At 38.1% G+C, this 21,589-nt stretch overlaps 1 protein-coding gene across 1 annotated transcript in view; it reads right to left on the reverse strand.

Moving 5' to 3' along the window:
* Positions 1 to 242: 242 nt before the first annotated feature.
* Positions 243 to 21,589, reverse strand: part of LOC143391011 (beta-galactosidase-1-like protein 2) — a 49,377-nt gene continuing 28,030 nt past the window's right edge. The window contains exons 7-20 of the mRNA XM_077108153.1: positions 20,408 to 20,489; positions 18,853 to 18,917; positions 14,034 to 14,118; positions 12,884 to 13,021; positions 12,107 to 12,187; positions 10,728 to 10,834; positions 6,689 to 6,835; positions 3,985 to 4,053; positions 3,398 to 3,485; positions 2,562 to 2,649; positions 2,158 to 2,269; positions 1,451 to 1,567; positions 1,255 to 1,318; positions 243 to 400 (exon numbers count right to left, since the gene is read on the reverse strand). Of these exons, the coding sequence (XP_076964268.1) occupies positions 393 to 400; positions 1,255 to 1,318; positions 1,451 to 1,567; positions 2,158 to 2,269; positions 2,562 to 2,649; positions 3,398 to 3,485; positions 3,985 to 4,053; positions 6,689 to 6,835; positions 10,728 to 10,834; positions 12,107 to 12,187; positions 12,884 to 13,021; positions 14,034 to 14,118; positions 18,853 to 18,917; positions 20,408 to 20,489 (1,251 nt within the window). The 3' untranslated portion in view covers positions 243 to 392. The remainder of the gene's footprint in view (positions 401 to 1,254; positions 1,319 to 1,450; positions 1,568 to 2,157; positions 2,270 to 2,561; positions 2,650 to 3,397; positions 3,486 to 3,984; positions 4,054 to 6,688; positions 6,836 to 10,727; positions 10,835 to 12,106; positions 12,188 to 12,883; positions 13,022 to 14,033; positions 14,119 to 18,852; positions 18,918 to 20,407; positions 20,490 to 21,589) is intronic.

The following is a 21,589-nucleotide window of genomic DNA, read 5'->3' on the forward strand; positions in this document are numbered from 1 at the left end:
TATATGAATTGCCTGTCATTTCCTGCATGCATTTGTATTTTATTTGACTTGTTGCTTTCAATTTATACTTATGAGATCAAGTATTCTGAATATCTTCTCATTTTTTTCAACATTTTATTTGGTGGTCACTATAGCTTTTAAGGTGGCAGCATGACAAATGGTGTGCACTGGGTAGACTTATTTTGTAGTAAACATGAGAAACAGGTGGGATAACTTAAGCCAGAAGAGTGGTATGCTGGCAGATCAGGAAGTGGATGGTGGACTCCAGGCAGCTGGAGCTGAATCGAGAAGCCAAGGTGGTTGTGGTGACCAAAGTGCCAGGATTGATGGGTTACTCACAGCCCCATTGCTCACATGACAGCTCAGTCCATTTACTACACACCACTTATGACTCAATACCCTGGAAAAGAAAATCTGGTTGGTCTATTGTATGTCACATGTGACCAATGGGTAGGAAGCACAACTTGATTATTAGGTCCAAAAAGACTCTACTGAAGGGAAAGTGGTTTGCCAAAAGTATATCTGGGGCTGAGGATATAGCCCAGGGGTAGACTCATTGCCAAACATGCACAAGACCCTGGGTTCCATGTCTAACATGCAAATAAAAAAGCGGGGTGGGGGGGAACAAAGAAAGATACTGGGATCTAACTACCAACAAAAGGCACTAGAGAGGCTAGGGACCCAAAAAGTGGGCATTCTCTATACACAAACATAGAACATCTGCAACAGTTGGGCTTTGTATAATTAGTCCATACATTCCCTGCCTACAACAACCAGAAAAAGTGTCTTGGAATTATGTAATATGGAAGCCTGAGAAAAAGTCCTAGGAAGCACAATATATCTCAGAAAAGATAAGAGACATGTTTGGATTGGATCACAATAAGAAAAGGGACCCTGAAAATATAGTAGGAATGCTGGGAAAGGAGGCTGAGGGAGTTGAGGTAAGGATGTCAGAGAATGGAGTTAATTAGTTCATCTTGAAACAGGAGGGCATGAATGGGGCTATGACAGGTACAAGAGAAAGTCTTATCCACTGTGTGCAGAGGCAGGCTTCAGGGTCCTGGGAGATAATGCACAGCCTGCCTTTTAAAAAAATCTCTATCACATCTAGAAAGATCCAAAAAGCTCATTACCCTTCAGAATGCCATACTGAGGGACTAGGGATGTGGTTCAGGGTAGAGTACTTTTCTGGCAGGCACAAGGCCCTCAGTTTTGTCCTTAGTACTACAAAAATAAACAAAGAGATTGCCATACCTAAATGAGGTTCCATTTTAAACCCAACCTCTATGCCACTTTCCAATTCCTCAAACAAGATAATCTGCAAAAAACAAAACAAAACAAAAACAAAAATCCTGTGGGGCAGTCATGAAATTCAAGCTTCATCTCAGAAGCAAGGCAGAAGAACTCAAAGGAAGTAACCTGGTGGAGATGGGGCACCATGTGGGTTCACCTCATTTGTTCCAGTATGGAGCCAGGGTCCTGGAAGGTAGAGAGTTTCCTGGGGTCCTATACTCCAGTAGCGTCCTAGGTTTTGTCCATTGATGAATACTACTCCTTTATTCCAGCCCTGAAAATCATGAGAATGCAGGATTCAGGGTATAAGTTCTAGATGTAAAGACATAAGGGATGAAGACACACACACACACCTCATATACCATTGACACACCAAATCACAGTACAGATATACCCAGACAGGGTGGAATACCAACTAAAATCTTATGTGGCAGGTAAATCCAGAGTCCTGTGATACTGTCTCTGACAGGGGATTAACTCAGCATCCAAGCCTCAGGGAGGCACTAATTTCTAATTCATCTCCTTGTGTCTGCCCTAAGCCAGGAGAGAGAATTTCCACTTATCATCAGGTACTCATTAAAATATGCCAGGCTCAAAACAGCTAGAGTTGCAGAATTTCAGGTGTGGCAGCCAATATGTGCTGGCAACTCCTCATATCTCTGTCATATTTGTTTACCTTCTAACCCTGCCCTACTTAACCCTGGGGGAGAGACAATCTCCCAGATGTCTGCAGAATAGCTGAGGTCTTTGGGAGCTTCTATTCCCTCACACAGGGCAGGGACTATACACTAAATGAGGTTTGTTAAAAGGTTCTTAGGGGTGTGTAGTTGGATGACACATGGGCAAGGGATAAATTGTACTAACCTCCAGTTGTATAAAGGTGTCTCTGGGATCACCACTGATTTTCAGGTAGCCAAGGAAGAAGGCAGGGCCCTTAACTTTCTCTGTGATTAGCTTCCAGATTTTGGGGAGTTTCCTAAAAGGGAGTCAAATAGGATTGTCATACCTTTCTTCAGTCTGTTCCCTGAAATCTGGTGTCCCCCCACTATGGCACTGGCTATGCCTTCAGCATGTATAATGCAGTAAGTCATGAATCCAGCTGCCTCCACATAGCTACAAAACATGGAATTATTTTCTTCAACATTCTGGTCTCTGATTTCCCTATCTGAAAACTCAGAGGTGCATCTGGAGGAACTCTGAGGCTTCTTCCATATCTACATGCTCTCCCATCTTTATCAATCACCTAGAATCAATGGTCAGGCACCTACCTTTTTATGAATACACTTTTCATTTCCAGGCTGTATATTGTAAATTTTCTTAATGGAGAATTGTTCAGATAAATATCCCCAGTTAAACCTATAGGATATTGGAAAAAAGGGGGACATAAAGGAGGCTGGAAGGGTGCAGAGATATGCACAGACAATAACCAGGGATTCCAGCCCCATTGTAAGGTTTCCGCAAACTCCTACACATAATTTTTCTCCTGTGTCTGTCTGTCTGTCTGCCTGTCTCTCTTTTTTCTTGCAGTACTAGGGACTGAACCCAGGACCTCACAAATGCTAGGCAAGCACTCTACCCATGAGCTACATCTCTATCCCAAATCCTACATACATTTTTCCTTCTAAGTGTACATCTCTCCTAGATGGTGCCTGCATCTTCCACATTTATTGCACAGAGGTCACAGCAACTCCTGCCAGGTCTGGCTGGCATAGGGCTTCAGACTCATTGGAACATTCATGCATGTCAAATCACTAAGGATAGAAGGAAGGTGTGTGACTCTGCCTGGGAGTTCTGGGGTTCAGGGAAGGACATACACAGGTCTAGCCTTCTAGGAAGGAGGAGGCAAAATCCTGAGAGAGGACCCCTGGCCAGGGAGACCTCTATAGCTTTCTCCCAATGGAGCTACTTTTGAAATCCCCCCCCCCAAAAAAAATGCCCAGTGCTGGCTCTGCTTGGTAATTACAGAACACAAAGGAATCATCACAGTTTCTACACATAGGTGTCTCACAGCCAAAGAGCATGCTCTCTTCCAACCATATGCCTGTCTCCATCTGCTCTCAGTCCGGAGTGCTGCGAGTTCTCAGCATCTGCATCTGGAGCCCACCTTTTCTCTCCTGGTTCATGCTCTTCCCAGAGGAGAGTCGGCCTTGATTCTCCACCAAGATCCTTAGAGTGTGGTATTCCTGGTGGTCCTGCGGAAGACAGACCCACCAGAGTGAATTCTACTCAGGTACTATTCTGTAGACCTGCTGGGCCTCCCCTGAAGCTGAGATGAGAACAAAGGCAGGGTGACTAACAGCCAGCAGAACCCTGTGGATCTCCAGCTCTAAGCCAGGCAAACCCTTGGGTTCCTGCCCTTCCTTTTCATCCCCCCACTCTCTGGGCCAAGTCTTCCAGGGAGGAAAGAGGAACCCACACACTTCATCTAAAATGCTATTGAAACCAGGGACCAACCTGTTTTTTGAGCAGAAAATATTCAAAATAAAAAAGCTTTGCTCCCTCAAATTCTATGTATCTGTACCTTAGAGATGTATACAACCTTCCCTTGTTCCTACTGGGTTCCTATGCAAGGATCAATCCAAAAGGCAGTGAAGGAGAAAATGTGCTATTATAGAGCAGGCCACACATATAGTTGGGTACATGGCCTAGCAGATGCTAGAATTATTTGTCAATCAGCATTTGGTTATATACATGTTTCTGAATAGTTAGCTCATCTTTGGAATGATCCAGGATTCCCACGTGCTTGTCATCCAAAAACACCTGCCAAAGAAGAAGAAAGTACTGTTAGGTCCTCATAAGCAAAAAAAAAAAAAAAAAAAAAAAAAAAAGGAAACAGATTTGAAAAGACAAACATCAGAAATAATGAATTTTGTCTCCCAGAAATCTATAAGCTGATCATAAGTTCACAAAAACAGATTATATGTAATGTAGAACAGTGTTGAGATGCTCGAGATGAGGTCTATTCAATAGTGTCCTGATATGGAATATGGGCCCTAGCTCCACTGCAGGATGTAGAGGGGGAAAAAAATCAAAAAGATCTGAAGATTAGTGGGAAAAATAAAGTAGATAACAAATTAGTATTGTGAGGGAAATGATGGCAAAGGGAGAGCAAGAGAATTAGAGAAACAGCAACTGTTCTTTCAGAGTGCCTTTCCCCATGGGTTCAACTCTGCAATAGACCCAGTTTTGCCAGATGACCAGATTCTTATCTAGAAATTCCAATCTGCTGCCATACTCTACCTGGTTTTAGAGATAATCTATTTCTTTTCTATTACCTATCATATTGTTCAGCCTTAGATTAATAAGTCAATCAGAAGAATCCACTGTAGCCATATAAGACCAAATAAGGACAAATAATTTTGCTTTTTATATTATTTAAATTAAACCACAAATTTTCAAATGAGATTTGACTAGGAAGAACAATAAAAATTCACAAATATTAAAAACAAAAAATATTAATGCTAAAAAAATGCATAATTCACATTTTAATCTTGGAGTTTAATTATAAGGTTTATATATCTTATGACCAATTATTGAACAACTACTGTTGAACTAAATATTTCCATAGGGAGGAGTTCATCTAGGTTAAAATAAGGCTGGCCATTGAGGAACCCAAGGAACTACACAAGGAAATGATCAGAACACATGAAAGTGGCAACCATGGAGACACTGAACTAGTGGACAGACTACTGTGGAACTAATGAGAAAGGAATGACAGATCCTAAACAGCAGCAGACCCCAAGCTACTTCACAGGCATGGTGATGGGTGAATCGTGGAATTAAGGGATGACTGTAAGAAGAGAAGTAGCCATGATGAGACTTTTACCTGAGAGAGAAAACACTGACAGCAATATGTGTTCAGCAAGGAAGAGGTCAGAGGATGAGAGCAAGCAGTCTGAAATAGTAAGAGATATTGTGACATTCCAATAGGAGATGTGAAACACAAGAACAAGTCTAATGCAATAACAGTCTGTATATTAAAAGAACAACTGAATAATACTGAACCACACAGGGACCAGTTGAAAATAAGTAATAAAGAAAAGCAGTAAAGAGAACAAGAGAACAATATTTGTAGGTTGAGAGGATGTGAGTGTATAAGCCAATATGAGGCTTAGTTAGGAAGATAGTGAGTTTTGCTTTGGATGTGATGAATTTGAAAATTATGTAAGGATAAATGTACAGGAAACAGTAAGAAATATGGTCTGTAGCTAAAGATAGGGAGGGGAAGGCTGAAGACACAAAATAGAAGTAGAGGTTGAATATCCCTTGTCTGAAGTCTTGAGGACCTGAAGTGTTTCAGATTTTGGATTTTTTTTTTTTTTTTTTTTTTTTTTTTTTTGCTGTTAATACTTTCATAGACTGTGCGAGTTGGACATACCTAATCCAAAAATCCAAAATCTGAAACTTTTTGAGCATCATATTGGCACTCAACAAGCTTTGAATTTCTGAGTACTTCAGAGTTTGGATTTTCTAAACTTGACCTATACTTGACCTATACTGGAAGCCTGGGAGGATGATGATATGAAAAGTATGACAGCAAGAAAATTTCACAATGCTTAGAGAAAACAGCTCTTAACCTGAAGCCATGTGATGAAGGCTTCAGTTGCAGTTCTGCAGCTTTCTAGTTGAACAGCTTTTAAAAGTCATTTAGTTTCTCTGAGTATTATGGTTTGGGTCTGGAGTGTACCCCAAAGGCCCATTAACTAAAGTCTTGGCCCCCAATCTGTGGTGCTATTGGAAAGTAATAGAAAATTTAGGAGATAGGAGCTAGTGGAAGTTAGGACATTTGGGATTACCTCTTCTGCCCTCTCTATTTGCCTCCTGGTCACCATAAGGTGAGCAGCTTTCTTCCACCATGTGTGTCTGCCATGATGTTCTTCCTTACTACAGGCACAAAGCAACAGAGCCAGGCAACATAAACTGAATCTTTTGAAACTAAAATAAATCTTTCCCCCTTTTAAGCCCATTTTCTCATGTATACGTTCATGGCAAAAGAAATCTAACATGCTGAGGTTTCTTTGTTTGTAACAAATAACTCAGTTGTTTTAAGAGTTAAATGAGAACAACAACTGTAATATGCAATGGAAATATTAAGGATTAATATAAAATAAGTATAGGGACTATGTAAGTTCTTTATAAAATACCATCAGGAGAAAAAAAAACATTAAAAAAAATCATCAGCTCCTGTAAGTTTTAGTGGTACAATTCCCAAGGGTATCTGTGTACCTCAGACACACACTAGTCTATATATAAAAGATTTCAAGGAAGAAACAGATGTTAAGAAACAGTTGAAGGTCAAAATGGTTTACCCCACAATGTAGACATTCACCCTCAGGAACACAGTTTGTTAGTGATAACAGATGAGCATAACTAGAACCCCTTCATGGCACCCTACCTGACCCCGATCTTGAACATGGCCCTTTGAAGTAAGGATACCATCACTGGAAATGGCAGTCTCATAAAGCGTGTATCCATAGGATTGACCACTCCCTTCATTCACAGACAGCTGTTCCATGGTGAGTGGCTTGACAGACTTGGTTGGCTGTCGCAAAGACAGAAAAAAAAAAAAAAAAACAGGCTGAAGGTTCAGGCTGTAGAGAAAAATCTCAGAAACTGCCAATCAAAGCCCAGTTCTCCAAAGGAATGACCCCCACAGCCTTGCAAACAGAACAATCCAAAAGGAATATGAGAGGATACTCATGTTTATGTGCGGCATATAAATTATCCTTCTTGTTTACTAAACAAACCTCATATTTCTTTGCATTTACTAGCCAATGAGTCATTCTTATATTTTGAATGAAAGAGCTGCAGTCAAGAAGAGAGAGTGATTTGTGGGCCTTCCTCATTAACTCATGGTAGAGTCTGGACAAGACTTCTAGTCCCCAGAATTCCTACCCAGCTGTGCCAGATTATGTCTACTGTTGGACTTCTCTTCTTTTCCCTTTTTGCATCTTTTAGGAGAGATCATTCTAGTTCACACTTTAATTGTCCACACTTCTTCATAAAACTGCTTTTCTAGTACTAACCTAGAGTGCTGCAAGGCTATTTACCCTCCTGTCTACTAGACTTCTCCATCTGGAGGTCCATGAACGTTTTCCATGCAATATTATCCAAATTGTAGGCACCATGACATATCTACACCTGTTCTCTTTCCTTTAAAAAAGAGGATCACCATCCATCCAGTCAAAAATGCATAAAGCATGGAGAGTGTCCTCTCTCTTTTTCTTCCTTCCTCTTCACATCCTATATATCAGCCAGTCATCACCTACTTTAGAGTCTGACTTTAAATGTCTATTTCCCTAACCCTCCTTCTTCATACCTATCACCAACCTCAAGTTCAGTATACTTCTATATGGTTTAAGTGTTCTAGCATGGTCCCACCCTAAGCTGTACCCCGCAGAACTATCAAATTCTTCTGAAATGCAGAAGAAACTCCTAGCTTTGCTTTATGATGGATTCTCATAGCTTCCAGAGAAATTTTCAAACTTCTTAGCACACAGAAATGGCCCTATGGGGAGAGGAGATGAAAATGGGAAAGACAGTAGAATGAATTGGACATAACTTTCCTATGTTTATATATCAATACAAGAACAGTGTAACTCCACATCATGTGCAACCACAAGAATGGGAAGTTAGGGGCTGGAGTTGGAGCTCACTGGTAGAGTGCTTGCCTGGCACATGTGAAGCACTGGGTTCAATTCTCAGCACCACATATAAATAAGTAAATAAAAACAAAGGTCTGTAAACAACTAAAATATATTTTAAAAAGAATGGAAAGTTATACTCCATGTATGTATGATATGTCAAAATACATTCTACTATCATGTATAACTAAAAAAAAAAACAAATAAAAAAAGAAATGGCCCTTATGAACTTCTTGGAGAAATACTGATTATTCTAGGTCTCTGGAGCCATATAGTCTAAAACATCTAGAGGGACCAAAAAGCAAAGAAGATATCAAAAGCTATGGGAATCACATCAAGAGGACATAAAGTCAATTTGAAGGGCTCCTGCTGGGCTAAGATGGGATAGTTTGAGCATCAAAAAGAAATGCAATAGGGTGGAAAATTGGTAAATGTGTTTTTAAAAAATTATGAGTTTATAATCATACAAAGAACACTAGAAAAACACTCACTTGCTTTGGAGGATATGTAGGAAAAAATCATTTTTCTGATAAAAGAAAATACTTGAACTTTTGTCCTGATGTTTCTATTTAAACTACACTTCAGAATAAGATAATTGATGAAGAATTGAGTTCTTCTGTTATAAGAATTCAAGTGAGTAACTGCAGAAGGAATTTCAGAATTAGAATAATATCATTTTCAAGGCCTATAATGAAATATTGGTTTAATTTATCAAGACATGACTTTCATCTATTCCTTACTATTACCTCCCTATCCCTTACAGTATTATTTTAAAGCAGATAGCATAGGATTTCAAACAGTTCAATGAACATCTCAAAAAATTAGAACTCTTAAAAAATACAAAATCATCATCACAACATGTAATAAATACAATTTATCACAAATGTAATAAATACAATTCCCTAAATTTAGTGATTTTCTGGAAAACATTTAGCAATTGTCTTTCTGGAAGAAAAAACACTGATTTGTAGTGTTTGCAATTTCTGTGGTGTAAATATTCCCACCACAAGAAATTTTAATGCAATATTTGTCAATGGCTAATAAAATCTTTGGGTAGAAGGTTGATGGGAAAATGAAAATAAAGAAAGGAAACTAACAACTCCTGAACCCACTGGTCAATTATGAAACCAAGAAACAACCAGCATTATGTGCCTAGAATACGATGCATAAAAAGTACAATAGCACCATTTACAAAGTATACTTGCTAACAGATTAAAAAAAAAACTAACTTAAATCCCATCAAGCTTTGAGATCTAACTACCTATCAAACTGAGATATAGATAATGTGACTCTAGAAACATGTTACTTGACATAGTGGTGATCTAATCAGCAAAACAAAACTCATAACGTAGGCAATTCTATAGTACAAATAATCAAACTTTTTCAACAAATAAAATAAAAATTAAAAAATCTTAAAGGAGACTAAAGAGACACATCAAATGATGTATAATAGACTTCATAGATGCTGACATGAACAAATCAATGCTAAAAAAGAAGTTCAAGATAATTGAGAAATTCAAGTACTGGCTATTTTATTATTTTAAACTGTGGTGTGTTAGAGATAGCTTGTATGAGCTTGTTACAACCACCCATGGATGTACCTTCCCAGCTTGTGATCAGCATCATCATATTAGCAGTCTGAAATTAACCATGGTGGGAATATTTCCCCACCAAAAATCAGCAAACACTATGAACCAGCTTTTAATTCCAAGCCAGATGCTAAACATTTCCCAGAAAATCAATAATTCTAAGGAATTAATATTGTCATTATTATTAAGGATAATAATGATTTTGTTGCTTTTATTAAAAAAGAAACATCTTTTGGTATACATATTGAACTATTTATATAGCTGGAGTTGGATAAGTCTGGGATCTGCTTTAAAATAATCTTGTAAAAGGTAAGGGGAGAAGAGGAGAGTATAGGTGAAATGAGATTAGCCTTGTATTGATAAACTTGAAGCTGGGTGTTAGGTGCATGGGGGTTCCCTAATATTCTCTCTACTTTTTAAAAATGCCATCAAATTACACAAAAAAACGCACATCACAGTGGGGCATGGTGGCATATGCCTGTAACCCCAGTGACTTAGAAAGCTGGGGCAGGAGAATTGCAAGTTCAAGTTCAATCTCAGAAACTTAGTGAGAACTCGTCACAAATTTTTTTTAAAATTAAAAGGTCTAGGGATGTGAATCAGTGGTAAAGACATACTTTCAATTTCACTCACGTATACACACAAATCGAGACATTAACTGCTGAATCCATATAGAATCTGATGAGGTAAGAACAATTAAGAGCCTTATTTTATAGATGAGGAAACTTAGGTAGAGTGAGGTTAAATGACCTCCCTAAGGTCTCATAGCCAGTGAATGTTGGAGCAAAGACTCAACTCAGCGACTCCAGTGTTTGTACTCTTTAGCACAGCATGTTGCCTTGACAACACTGTGCTGCCTCATTTCCTCTTCCATGTGACCTATGACCCTACAATCGCTTCTTCATTCACTTTTCTTACTCATTAGACTGGGAGTTGCCTAAAACATCATCTTAATAATATTGTTCCCAAAACATGAATATTCAATAAGTGTTATAGGAATTAGTATTCAGTTTTTCCCTAACTAATTTTTCTTTGATTTCTAATCAAAGAAAGGTTTCCTATCTGAATTGTAAAATTGGTAGAAGGAACCAACACCTTTAAGGATTCCTTTTTTTCCCTTATTCATTTACTCCATGTTATTTCAATTCTCTCTCTTTTTTCCAAAAAATTTTCCATGTGTCTATGCCCAGGAAATGCTCACCAAGTCCAGGTAGGGAAGCAGGTTCCACAGTGTCATGAAGTATAATAGTGTCACTGACTTATAGGCATTCTTTGGTATGTAATTTAGTGGGAGGGGCATAGGAACTGCTGCAATGAGAAAACACAAAGTTGGATCATTCCAAGACCCCCTCCCAACCCAAAACAAAGACACTAGATACCCTGCTATCCCAAAGCCATCAAGAATAAAGGGCCCAGTCACGGCATAACTTCCTAATTTCAGAAGAATCAAAGCAGGAAATGATTAAGTAAGGGTCCTCTCATACCTTTAAGCTCTGAGACAAGTGCCTTGCTATCCTGGAAGAAGAAGGGGCACACCAATACCACCTGGTGAACCCAGGCTGCTCATCAGAATCTCCTAAAGTCCAATGAAAATGCACATGCTCGCAGATTCCCCCACCTCCTTTCCCATTTCAACTAGGCCATATATCATACCTATATAATAGCTCTGAGAAGGACCTGGAACATCTGAAATTTAGAAGTTCAACAGAGGATTCCATGTACAACTAAGACCAAAGCAACATGGTCCTGTGCTGAACACCTTTATTCAAAAGATTTAAAATCAGCATGCTACAGTGACAGAGTCACATCAATGTTTATAGCAGCACAATTCACAATAGCCAAGATATGGAGCCCAACCTAGGTGCCTTCAACATATGAATGGATAAAGAAAATGTAGCATGTATACACAACAGAGTATTACACAGCCATGAATAATAATGATGTTGTGGCATCTGCTAATAAAGGGATGGAACTGGAGACTCTCATGCTAAAAAAAATAAGCCAGTCCCAAAAGTCAAAGGTTGAATGTTTTCTCTGATATGCAGAAGCTAATCCAAAAGAAGGAGAGGATTAAAAACATAGAAGAAAGATCAGTGGAGTAGATAAAGGTGAATGAAGGGAAGGGTGGAGGGATGGATAGAGAAGGATAGTGGAATGAATCTAACTAATTTTTCTATGTATATATATGAATATACCACCATCATGTATATCCACAAGACACTAATTTTAAAAATTTAAAATTAAAAAAATTTAAATAGCAGAAAGATCGGTAAAGTAGAAAGAGGAGAACAGGGGGAGAGAGAAGGAGAGGGAAAGAGGAAATACTGGGGCCTGAAGTAGAACAAATTATATTTTATGCTTTTACAATTATGTCAAAATGAATCCTAACGTTATATATGACTAAAAAGACCTAATAAAAATAGCAGCAGGCTCTATATCTTGTGCATACTCCCAGTGCCTACTGATAAAATAAACTGTAGCAAATCAAACTTCTCTCCAAAATATGTTCACCCAGTCCCTCACTCCCTTCCTGCTTGAGAAGACTAAGTCACCATTCATATTGAGGTTGTTGCCGAGTACCTATAACAGACCGAAAAACCTCTTGAAATGTGGTATACTCAGGCGTGTAATCTCCATTCTCTCTCAGCAGTGCCCCATACTCTGAAAAATACAGAAAATTTTATTGTTTTCTCCAAGAAAGGCTCATTGTCATTTTCTTTCTCCAGGAAAAGAGGAGAGGTTGGTACTGAGCAAAAGATCCTTAATTCAGCAGCTTTGGGAGAAAAAAAAATAGGGGGCACTAGATAAGAAAATTCCACATCCCTGTTGTTCAAACTAAGAGACATCTGAAAAGCTTTGCAGGGCTTTCAATCAGAGGCAAAAAAGCCCCAGTCCATGGGTCCCCCACTAAGCCCTGGTTGAGAGCCCAAGGCTCAAACCAATAGTGCCTATTGGTTTCTCCTTCTTATCCAATTTCTAAGTGAACTCCTTTGTTTCATTCACCCTTTCTAGGGAAGGTATCTTAGTAGACTTGTGTACTAGGGAAGACACATTAGTGGATACCCAAAGCAACTGGCTCTGGAGGGAACTTTTAAGACAAGGGTCTGTACAACAAATGAAGAAGATTAGGCTACTAACTTCTCTGTTTGCAAAGTCCCTGAGAGCTCAAATCCTCATGGTAGATAAATTTTAGTACTGTCAAGAAGAACAAATCCCTAATCCTCCATCCCCAACATGTTAATGGCAAAACAGGCAAACAGTTCCAGAGATTGTCTTTGGGGGCCTAACCTAAGAAGCTTCAGTCTCCAATGTGGGGGTAGTCAATATTGAGGACAATTCTGAGATACAGGTACTTGCCATAGCTGGTGACAACAGGGTAATAACCATTCAAATGTTGAGCTCCACCCATGAAACCAAAGTTGGTGCCACCATGGAACATGTAGAAGTTGAGGGAGAACCTAAGCTTGAGCATTTCACGTACATCCTTAAGTAGCACTGCAGAGAGGCAGGAAGAAAAGGTAAAAAGGGGGAGTATAGAATTTATAGATCCTCATGGATATTCAAATCACCTAATCCTAAAATGTTCAAGGTCCACCATAATCTCAGACCCAGAAAATGTGTGAAATGATTGAAATGCATTCCAATACATTCAATAAAGGATTCATGGAATTATTCCCAGATTTGTTTTCATAACCCAAAGTCATTTATTATTTTTTTCCTCTGGGTTTCATGTTTGAGAGGATATTTTTTTCTAGCACAAACTACACATATAAAATATTTGGTGTTGTGCCTTTTTGCCTCAGGTACATAAATGTCCAATTTATTGTTTCTGAAGGTCTTATTTCTAACTTTAATTGGTCTGAAATTATAGCACCTTTGAAATCCATTTTATTTTATTTTGGTAACAGGGATTGAAGTCAGGGGCACTTGATCACTGAGCCACATCCCCAGCCCTATTTTGTAGTTTATTTAGAGACAAGGTCTCACTGAGTTGCTGAGTGCCCCGCTTTTGCTGAGGCTGGCTTTGAATTTGCAATCCTCCTGCCTCAGCCTCCCAAGCCACTGGGATTACAGATGTGAGCCACCACACCTGGCTAGCTGAAATCCATTTTAATGATTATCAACAATTCTCCAGAGAGGACTGGCAAATCAAGATCAGATAATCAGAGGCCAGATAACTTCCTTCTTCCATCCAATTCCCCTTCATGCAATTCCCCTACTTGTTAGAACAACTCATTCTAATTACTTTTACAGCCTCAGTAAATATAATTAGAATGAAAACTGTTAAAACTTAAATTTCAATTACAATGATATCTTTCATGTCGATGCTCTGTGGTCATTTACCTTCAGATATCTACTTAATTATGTTGATGTTTATAAAGTTATGACATGTAGGAGTCTTATCTTCTAAATCTCAAATACTCTAATTAGAAGAAATAAGCAAACAAACAGGTCGGTGCCATCTATACCACATGTTCTCCAGAGAAAGGAACTAAGGAATACTCACTATGTCCGTCTGGAATGTGGCGGGCAACACCCCATGAGTCAAAAGAGTTCACTGTGTATACCATCATCATTATAGGACTATGACCCTGAGAAAAGTCAAGAAACAATTTAGAAAATGTTTATACAATTTAGAAGCCCTGAATTGCTAAGAAGGAAATTGTAAAGTCCAGTTCTCACACCTCTTTGCAACTCAGAACAATCTATCACTGCTCACAAACTCTGAGTTCTATTCTCCCATTCTCATATCACTTTCCTGTTCTGTTATTCCTCTTGTGATTTCACTGGTCATCTTACTTAAGGTTTAGTAAAATTAATTGCCATTCCAACATAGCTCTTTCTGGAACATTATAGAAATAGAATCTGAAAACTTCTAGAAATAGTTTTCTCATTCTCTTCAATGATCACAGTAGAGGTCTAGTAAGGAAATAACTGATACAAAGGAAGCACTGAATGTTCAACAAATGGATACTGAAAATGGTGAATTCCCTTAAAAGAGAATTCCCCATTTGGGGTTTTGTGGATGTAGCTTAGTAGTAGAGTGATTGCCTGGCTATTGAGGCCCTGGGTTCAATACCCAGCACCATGAATGAATGAATGAATGAATGATAATAAGAATTCCCCAAACCTAGTATTCTCAAACATGTTAGTGCTCATTCTTTCCTTTCTATCATAGTGTGCCCTCTAGTTCCTTTATCTTTCCAGTTCCTGGGGATTTGCTAGCCTCTCTATTCTGGCTGCACTCTGTAGTTGACCCTTTGAATTCTGTTCCTTCTAGCACTATGAAATTAATCTGTTTTTTGAATTTCTGCTGTCATTACTATCACAATCTCCAACTCTGGGACCCTTCAATTGGAACCCTCACACCTGAGCTGCCAATTTGATTTACCACAAATTCATATGGTTTGACCTTATCTTTATTTCTGCCTGGTGGTCTTTATATTTAGATTTTTAAAAAATTTTTTATTAAATTTCAAAATTGTCTCAATATTTTAAGGCTAATTAAACTGAGGCCAAACGGTTCAAGCTCTTGCAACCTCCTCTTAATTTCACAAGATCCCCAAATCATATAGTCTTAGCACTTCATGAACCCCACAAATACTTAAAATCTTTGCCCTAAAGGTGATGGTATTAAGAGGCTGGGCCTTTAGCAAGTGATTTCATGGAAAGGATTAGTGCCCTTATGAAAAGAGGCCTTAGAGAGCTGCCTTTCCTATTCACAGAAAAAGATGCCATATAAGAACCAGGAAATAGCTTTCACAAGATATCAAATCTTCCACCATTCTGAGCTTGGATTTTCCAGCCTCCAGAACTATGAGAAATAAGTTTTTGTTGTTTATAAGCTTCTCTATTTGTGATATTTTGTTATAGTTCTCCAAGCAGAATGAGACTCATAGTTTTTATATTAGAAAGGCTTTTTAAAATTCCAGTTTTTAGCATATTATTTCTCACTTCACATAGGCATGGTCTTCTCTAAATATTGGACCAAGCTTTGTTATTGTAATGATAAAGAATTCTTTGCTACTTAAGGCAGTTCGTTTTATTTTTGGAGCAATCAGATTGTTAGAAATTATAATCCTTATAATGAGCTAATATGGGTTTTTCATTAATTTTTGGTGTCATTGAAACTAATTTCGCTCTATGGAACTAAAAAGAATTTCCCTTTCACATATGAAAATAAACTGTTAAGATGCCCATTAAATGAATCTTATCTTTAATGTGAGACTCATTCCTTGTCCTTTTAGTTTATCTTTACATAACCTCTAAACCATGTCGCCTGGAAGTATTCCACTTTGTTAAAATGCAACCTAAGACATGATGACCTAAGCAGAAAAAAATACAAAAAAAAAATGCTTCAAATGTGTTCTTAAAGTATGAAGAAATGTGATGATATCATTTCTATCAATAAAACCTAAGTTTTAAGTCCTATTGGCAGTAGGTGTCACAGACTTTATTTAGGTGAAACATAACTTCCAAAATATCTTTCATGCAACATAGTGTCAATTATAGATTGTTAAACTGATATCTTCCTTTCTGCATTTTGCCCATGAAGATTTTCTGCTTTTATTTTGTTTTGATTTTAATGTAAATATTGTATAACTAACTATTGCCTTTTGGTTTCAGCCTACTGAGATCCAGGAGATCCCACTGTTTTCCAGCACTCTCTCATCTGGACTAGCTCATATTTTTCTTTTCTTTTCTTTTCAGTACTGGGAATTCAACATTGAACCCAGTGCCTCACACATGCTGGACCAATGCTCTAATACTGAGGTATATACTGAGACAAGATCTAAGTTTCCCAAGCTGGACTTGACCTTGTTATCCTCCTGACTAAGCCTTCTGCATAGCTGGGATTATAGGTGTGTGCTACCGTGCTTGGTATAATTTTTCCATCTTTTTTTTTAAGAGAATATCAATTAGAACAAAGACAGCAAGAGAACATCCACACATAGTGAAAAAACCTAGATATATCTCTACACAGCAAAGAATGTGTCTGTTTGACCAATATATACCTAGAACCTAATAAAAAAAACTGACTCAAAAACGAACAGTCAAAAAAAAAGTACTTAATCTAAATTTTTAAATTTAAAACCTCTAACATCATCGAGTTCAAGTTTTTGCTACCCTTTAACTATGTGGTTTCTACCTTGTCTAATTTAAAGAAGAGTCTCTTTAATGGAAAACAGACACAAAAAAGTAGGGGTTAGTCTCTGTGTCCTCTATTCTGTATCAATGGTCTACTGGCCTGTTTTGGTACCAATACCATGCTGTTTTTGTTACTATTGACTGTAGTATAGTTTCAGTTCTGGTATAGTGATGCCACCTGCTTCACTCTTCCTGCTTAGAATTGATTTAGCTATTCTGGGTCTCTTATTTTTCCAGATGAATTTCATGATTGCTTTTTCTATTTCTATGAGGAATGCCATTGGGATTTTGATTGGAATTGCTTTGAATCTGTATAGTGCTTTTGGTAGTATGGTCATTTTGATAATATCAATTCTGCCTATCCAAGAGCAAGGTAGATCCTTCCACCACAAAATTAGAATTATCTTATATTGGACAAAAGTGCCAAAAACATGCACTGGAGAAAAGATAGCCTCTTCAACAAATGGTGCTGGGAAAACTGGAGATCTATATGCAACAAAATGAAATTAAAACCCTATCTCTCATCATGCACAAAACTTAACTCAAAATGGACCAAGAACCTAGGAATTAAACCAGAGACTCTGCATCTAATAGAAGAAAAAGTAGGCCCTAATCTTCTTAATGTGGGATTAGGCCCCAACTTCCTTAATAAGACTCCTATAGTGCAATAATTAAAACCAAGAATCAATAATTGGGATGGAATCAAACTAAAAAGTTTCTTTTCTCAGCAAAAGAAACAATCTGTGAGGTGAACTGAGAGCCTACATCCTGGGAGAAAATTTTTACCACTCACACATTAGATAGAGCACTAATCTCTAGGGTATATAAAGAACTCAAAAAGCTAAACACTGAAAAAACAAATAACCCAATCAACAAATGGACTAAGGACCTGAACAGACACTTCTCAGAAGAGGATATACAATCAATCAACAAATATAGGGAAAAATGCTCATCATCTCTAGCAGTCAGAGAAATGCAAATCAAAACTACTCTAATTTATCATCTCATTCCAGTCAGAATGGCAGCTATTATGAAGACAAACAACAATAAGTATTGGTGAGGATATGGGGGAAAAGGTACACTCATACATTGCTGGTGGGACTGCAAATTGGTGTAGCCAATATGGAAAGCAATATGAGATTCCTTGGAAAACTGGGAATGGAACCACCATTTGATCCAGCTATCCCTCTCCTTGGTCTATACCAATAGGACTTAAAAACAACATACTACAGGGACACAGCCACATCAATGTTTATAGCAGCACAATTCACAATAGCTAAACTGTGGAGCCAACCTAGATGTCCTTCAGTGGATGAATGAATAAAAAAATTTGGCATATATATACAATGGAATCTTACTCAGCATTAAAAAAGAACAAAATCATGGCATTTTCAGGTAAATGGATGGTGTTGATAGTAGATAGAAGATAATGCTAAGTGAAGTTAGCCAATCCCAAAAAAACAAATGTGGAATGTTTTCTCTGATATAAGGAGGTTGACCCATAGTTGGGTAGGGTGGGAGGAATAGATGAATTCTAGATAGAGAAGAGGGGTGGGAGGGAAAGGGAGGGTGCAGGGGATTAGCAAGGATAGTGGAATGTGATGGACATCATCATACAAAGTACATGTATGAAGACTTGAATTGGGTGTCAACAAACTTTATATACAGAGATACAAAAATTGTGGTATATATGTGTATTAAGAATTGTAATGCAAAAAAAACCAACAAAGTACATGTATAAAGACATAAATTGGCATGAAAATACTTTATATACAGATATATGAAAAATTGTGCCCCATATGTGTAATAAGAATTGTAATCCTTTCCACTGCTGTCGTGTAGTTAAAAAATAAAAAATAAAAATAAAGAAGTAGGAGGCTAAAAAGCTTTGCTTTTTCCTTATATTCATTTAATACTATATCTGCCCCTAAAACTGTGTTTTGTATGTTTACTTTTTTAGTTAAGTATAAGAAATGCACTGAAAAAAAAGTAACAGTGGACTTTCTATAGCTGTGGGCTATAGACCTGGTAATGTGGGCATGTGATTTTGATTCAGTTGAACCTAAAACCACCTAGAATAGGCATTCTAGGGCAAAAATGATCAAACTTTTAACTGAACCAACTCAATTTTCTGCTGAGAATTTCCCTATCAGTTTGCATCTCTGAAATGTCCTTACCTGAATTGAAGAAAGTTCTTTGTAAGTTCCTTTATGTATATTCTTCATGTGGAGAGTGACCAGCACTGTGGTGGGAAAGGAGAAACAGTGCATAAAGTCTTGCTATGACTTGAGAACCTAGAGTTTGTCACAATCTCTCCACCAGGGTCCCCAAACTGCAGAAAACATACTAACAGAAATAGACTAGAGAGCTGGGTTCAGCACCTCCTATGTATACAAGTTTCAGACATTTCATTTGATGACTAGCAATAAAGATATAACCCACACATGCAATATACAAAGGGCTTTTAAAGAAATCCCTTCACTTAGCATGTATAGAGAATTTAAAGTAACAAGTGCAATTTAAATAAACCACCATGTGATGCTGAAGAATAGACAGGCTGAATGAAAAAATTCATCTCAGAGAGATGAATCACCTAAGACCCAAAACTTGACTCTAGGACACTTAACCTCTTTGGGGGACTGGAGGATGTGCTTGGGATTGAGCCAAAGGCCTTGCTAATATTAAGTATGTACTCTATCACATAGGGGCACACCCTTATCCTTTTTTTTCATCTCCATTTGTGTGTTACTTTTATTCATTATCCTGCATATCAACCTGTGTTTGCTCCTTGTAATTTATATCCCTCCCAACTTATTTTTTTCCTGGCCGTGTTAGGGATTAAGCCCAGGACTCTGCACATGCTAGGCAAGCACTCTATTGCTCAGCTACATCTACAGCACCCTCACTGCTTTATTTTATGAATTTATTTACCCTACCAGGTCCCAAGGCCAGGTTCATAGCATTGTTATTTTTGACACTCATCTGCTCCCTGTTTCTCAATTAAGAGTGATTTGACAGCATTGGAAATAACCTTTACTCTGATCCCAGTCAGAACCCCTTCTGGACTACCAAGGGATTGAGGAAGATGAAGTAAGTGTTTTGTGTTATGCTGCTCTGGGGGTAACATCTGGTGGAACAGGAAGATAGGGCCTGGCTTCCTATTACAGTTTAGATAAGAGGTATTCCCCCCAAAGCTCTTGTGTTAATGCAGAAATATAGGTAAGATAATTGGATTATGAGATGTAACCTAATCAGTCCATCTTAGTTTGAATGGACTGACTGGGTGGCAGCTATAGGCAGGTGGGGCATGGTTGGAGGAGGTGGATCACTAAGGGCTCTCCTGGAAGGGTTCATCTTCTTTGAGGGTATTTCCTCTTTCTGTCTTTGCCTCCCAGCTGCCATGAGTAGAGCATTGCTTCTTCTACCATGATATCCATCATGTCCTGCCTTATCTTGGGCCCAGAGCAATGAAATCAGCCAACCATGGACTGAATGTCTGAAACTGTGAGCCCCAAATAAGCTTTTCCTTCTCTAAGATTGTCAGTTTTTTTTTGGTCACAGCAGCAAAAAGCTGATTAACATGCTAACTCAGCTTTGACCTCAATTTCCCGCCATTTTCACCTAAAGACCATGAGACTTCCTCATAGGAGATGGAAATGATGAAGCACCAGAAGGACTCTTGCTCTTTCAGAACTGTCTACTGGAGAACACAAGGTGAAACCAAAACTGTACCATTTTTTATGCGGCCTTTTCCCAGCACTCGTCCACTATCAGCAGTCATGAGAAGCACCTCGACCTTTCTTTTCTCCAGGGCCTAGGAATGAATTCAGAAAGACAAACAGACTTTTCCTGGGTCCATGGGATTGTTTCTTTATAGAAAAAAATACTAGATAATTCTTCAACCAACTTCTTATAAGTTAGAAATTTAAAACAGAAATCGTCTCTGCCTCAGTCACACTCAGCAAAGTCAAAGTGACAACTATAAGTTCATAGAAGAGGCAGTGGAATTATTTACATTCACGTAATACAGTGCTTTCTCTAAGGACTTAAATTCTGGATTTTCTCAGTATGTCAGAGCTTAAGATAAACATTCTTGTCCTCACTGTCATCCAAATTAACCATGTGTCATGGGCCAAATTCACACATGCCTCTGCTATTTTCCTTCGTCAATGGGCAAAGACAGTAAGTTGTTGCTAAATCCATCCATAGTCATTTTGCTGCATCAGCCCTTAATGTTCCTACATTAACTAGAAACAGTGCTAGGGAGATTCTAAATCAAAGATAGCAAGAAACAAGGGATTTATCTAATTCAGGGGTAAAAAAAAACTAAGACTGTGGCAATGGATACTAAGAAAAGCCAAAGGTGTGTTTTGTCTTTTGGACCAAAACATCCTGAAAGAGAAAATATTCTTGAAATTTATCCTTGAACCCTTTACTGCTTACTGTGAATTGGCGTGTATCTACTGGACTCCTTTGAAAAATAGATGAGGCAAAGAAGTGACTCATGTGAGAAGAGACAGAATTTCATCCATCAGTTACTATTATCCCACTCCATCTTCTGTAGATACTATGAGAACGCAGTACTTCATCTCTAGCCCTAGTGAGCAACATGGCTTACTGGCAGATGACCATATAACATACTGAAACTAGAAAACATGATACTGAAAAGATAGCAATTATTCTAGCATCCTGTGGATGTCCTGGACAAAACCAAGAGACATGATTCATAACTCATAGGGATAGAAACAGATTCTACGTCTATATCCAATGAACCTTCCTTCTAATAACAACTGGACAAGCTGGACAAGGTATATTCTAAAGACTTATTTGGAGATGCTACATAGATATGTAAGGTAGAATATGAGGAGCCCAGATCCTGGAGAGAAAGGAAGCTAGTGTTTGGTATTGCTTTTA

Source organism: Callospermophilus lateralis, chromosome 2, assembly GCF_048772815.1.
Source record: "Callospermophilus lateralis isolate mCalLat2 chromosome 2, mCalLat2.hap1, whole genome shotgun sequence".
Taxonomy (NCBI): domain Eukaryota; kingdom Metazoa; phylum Chordata; class Mammalia; order Rodentia; family Sciuridae; genus Callospermophilus; species Callospermophilus lateralis.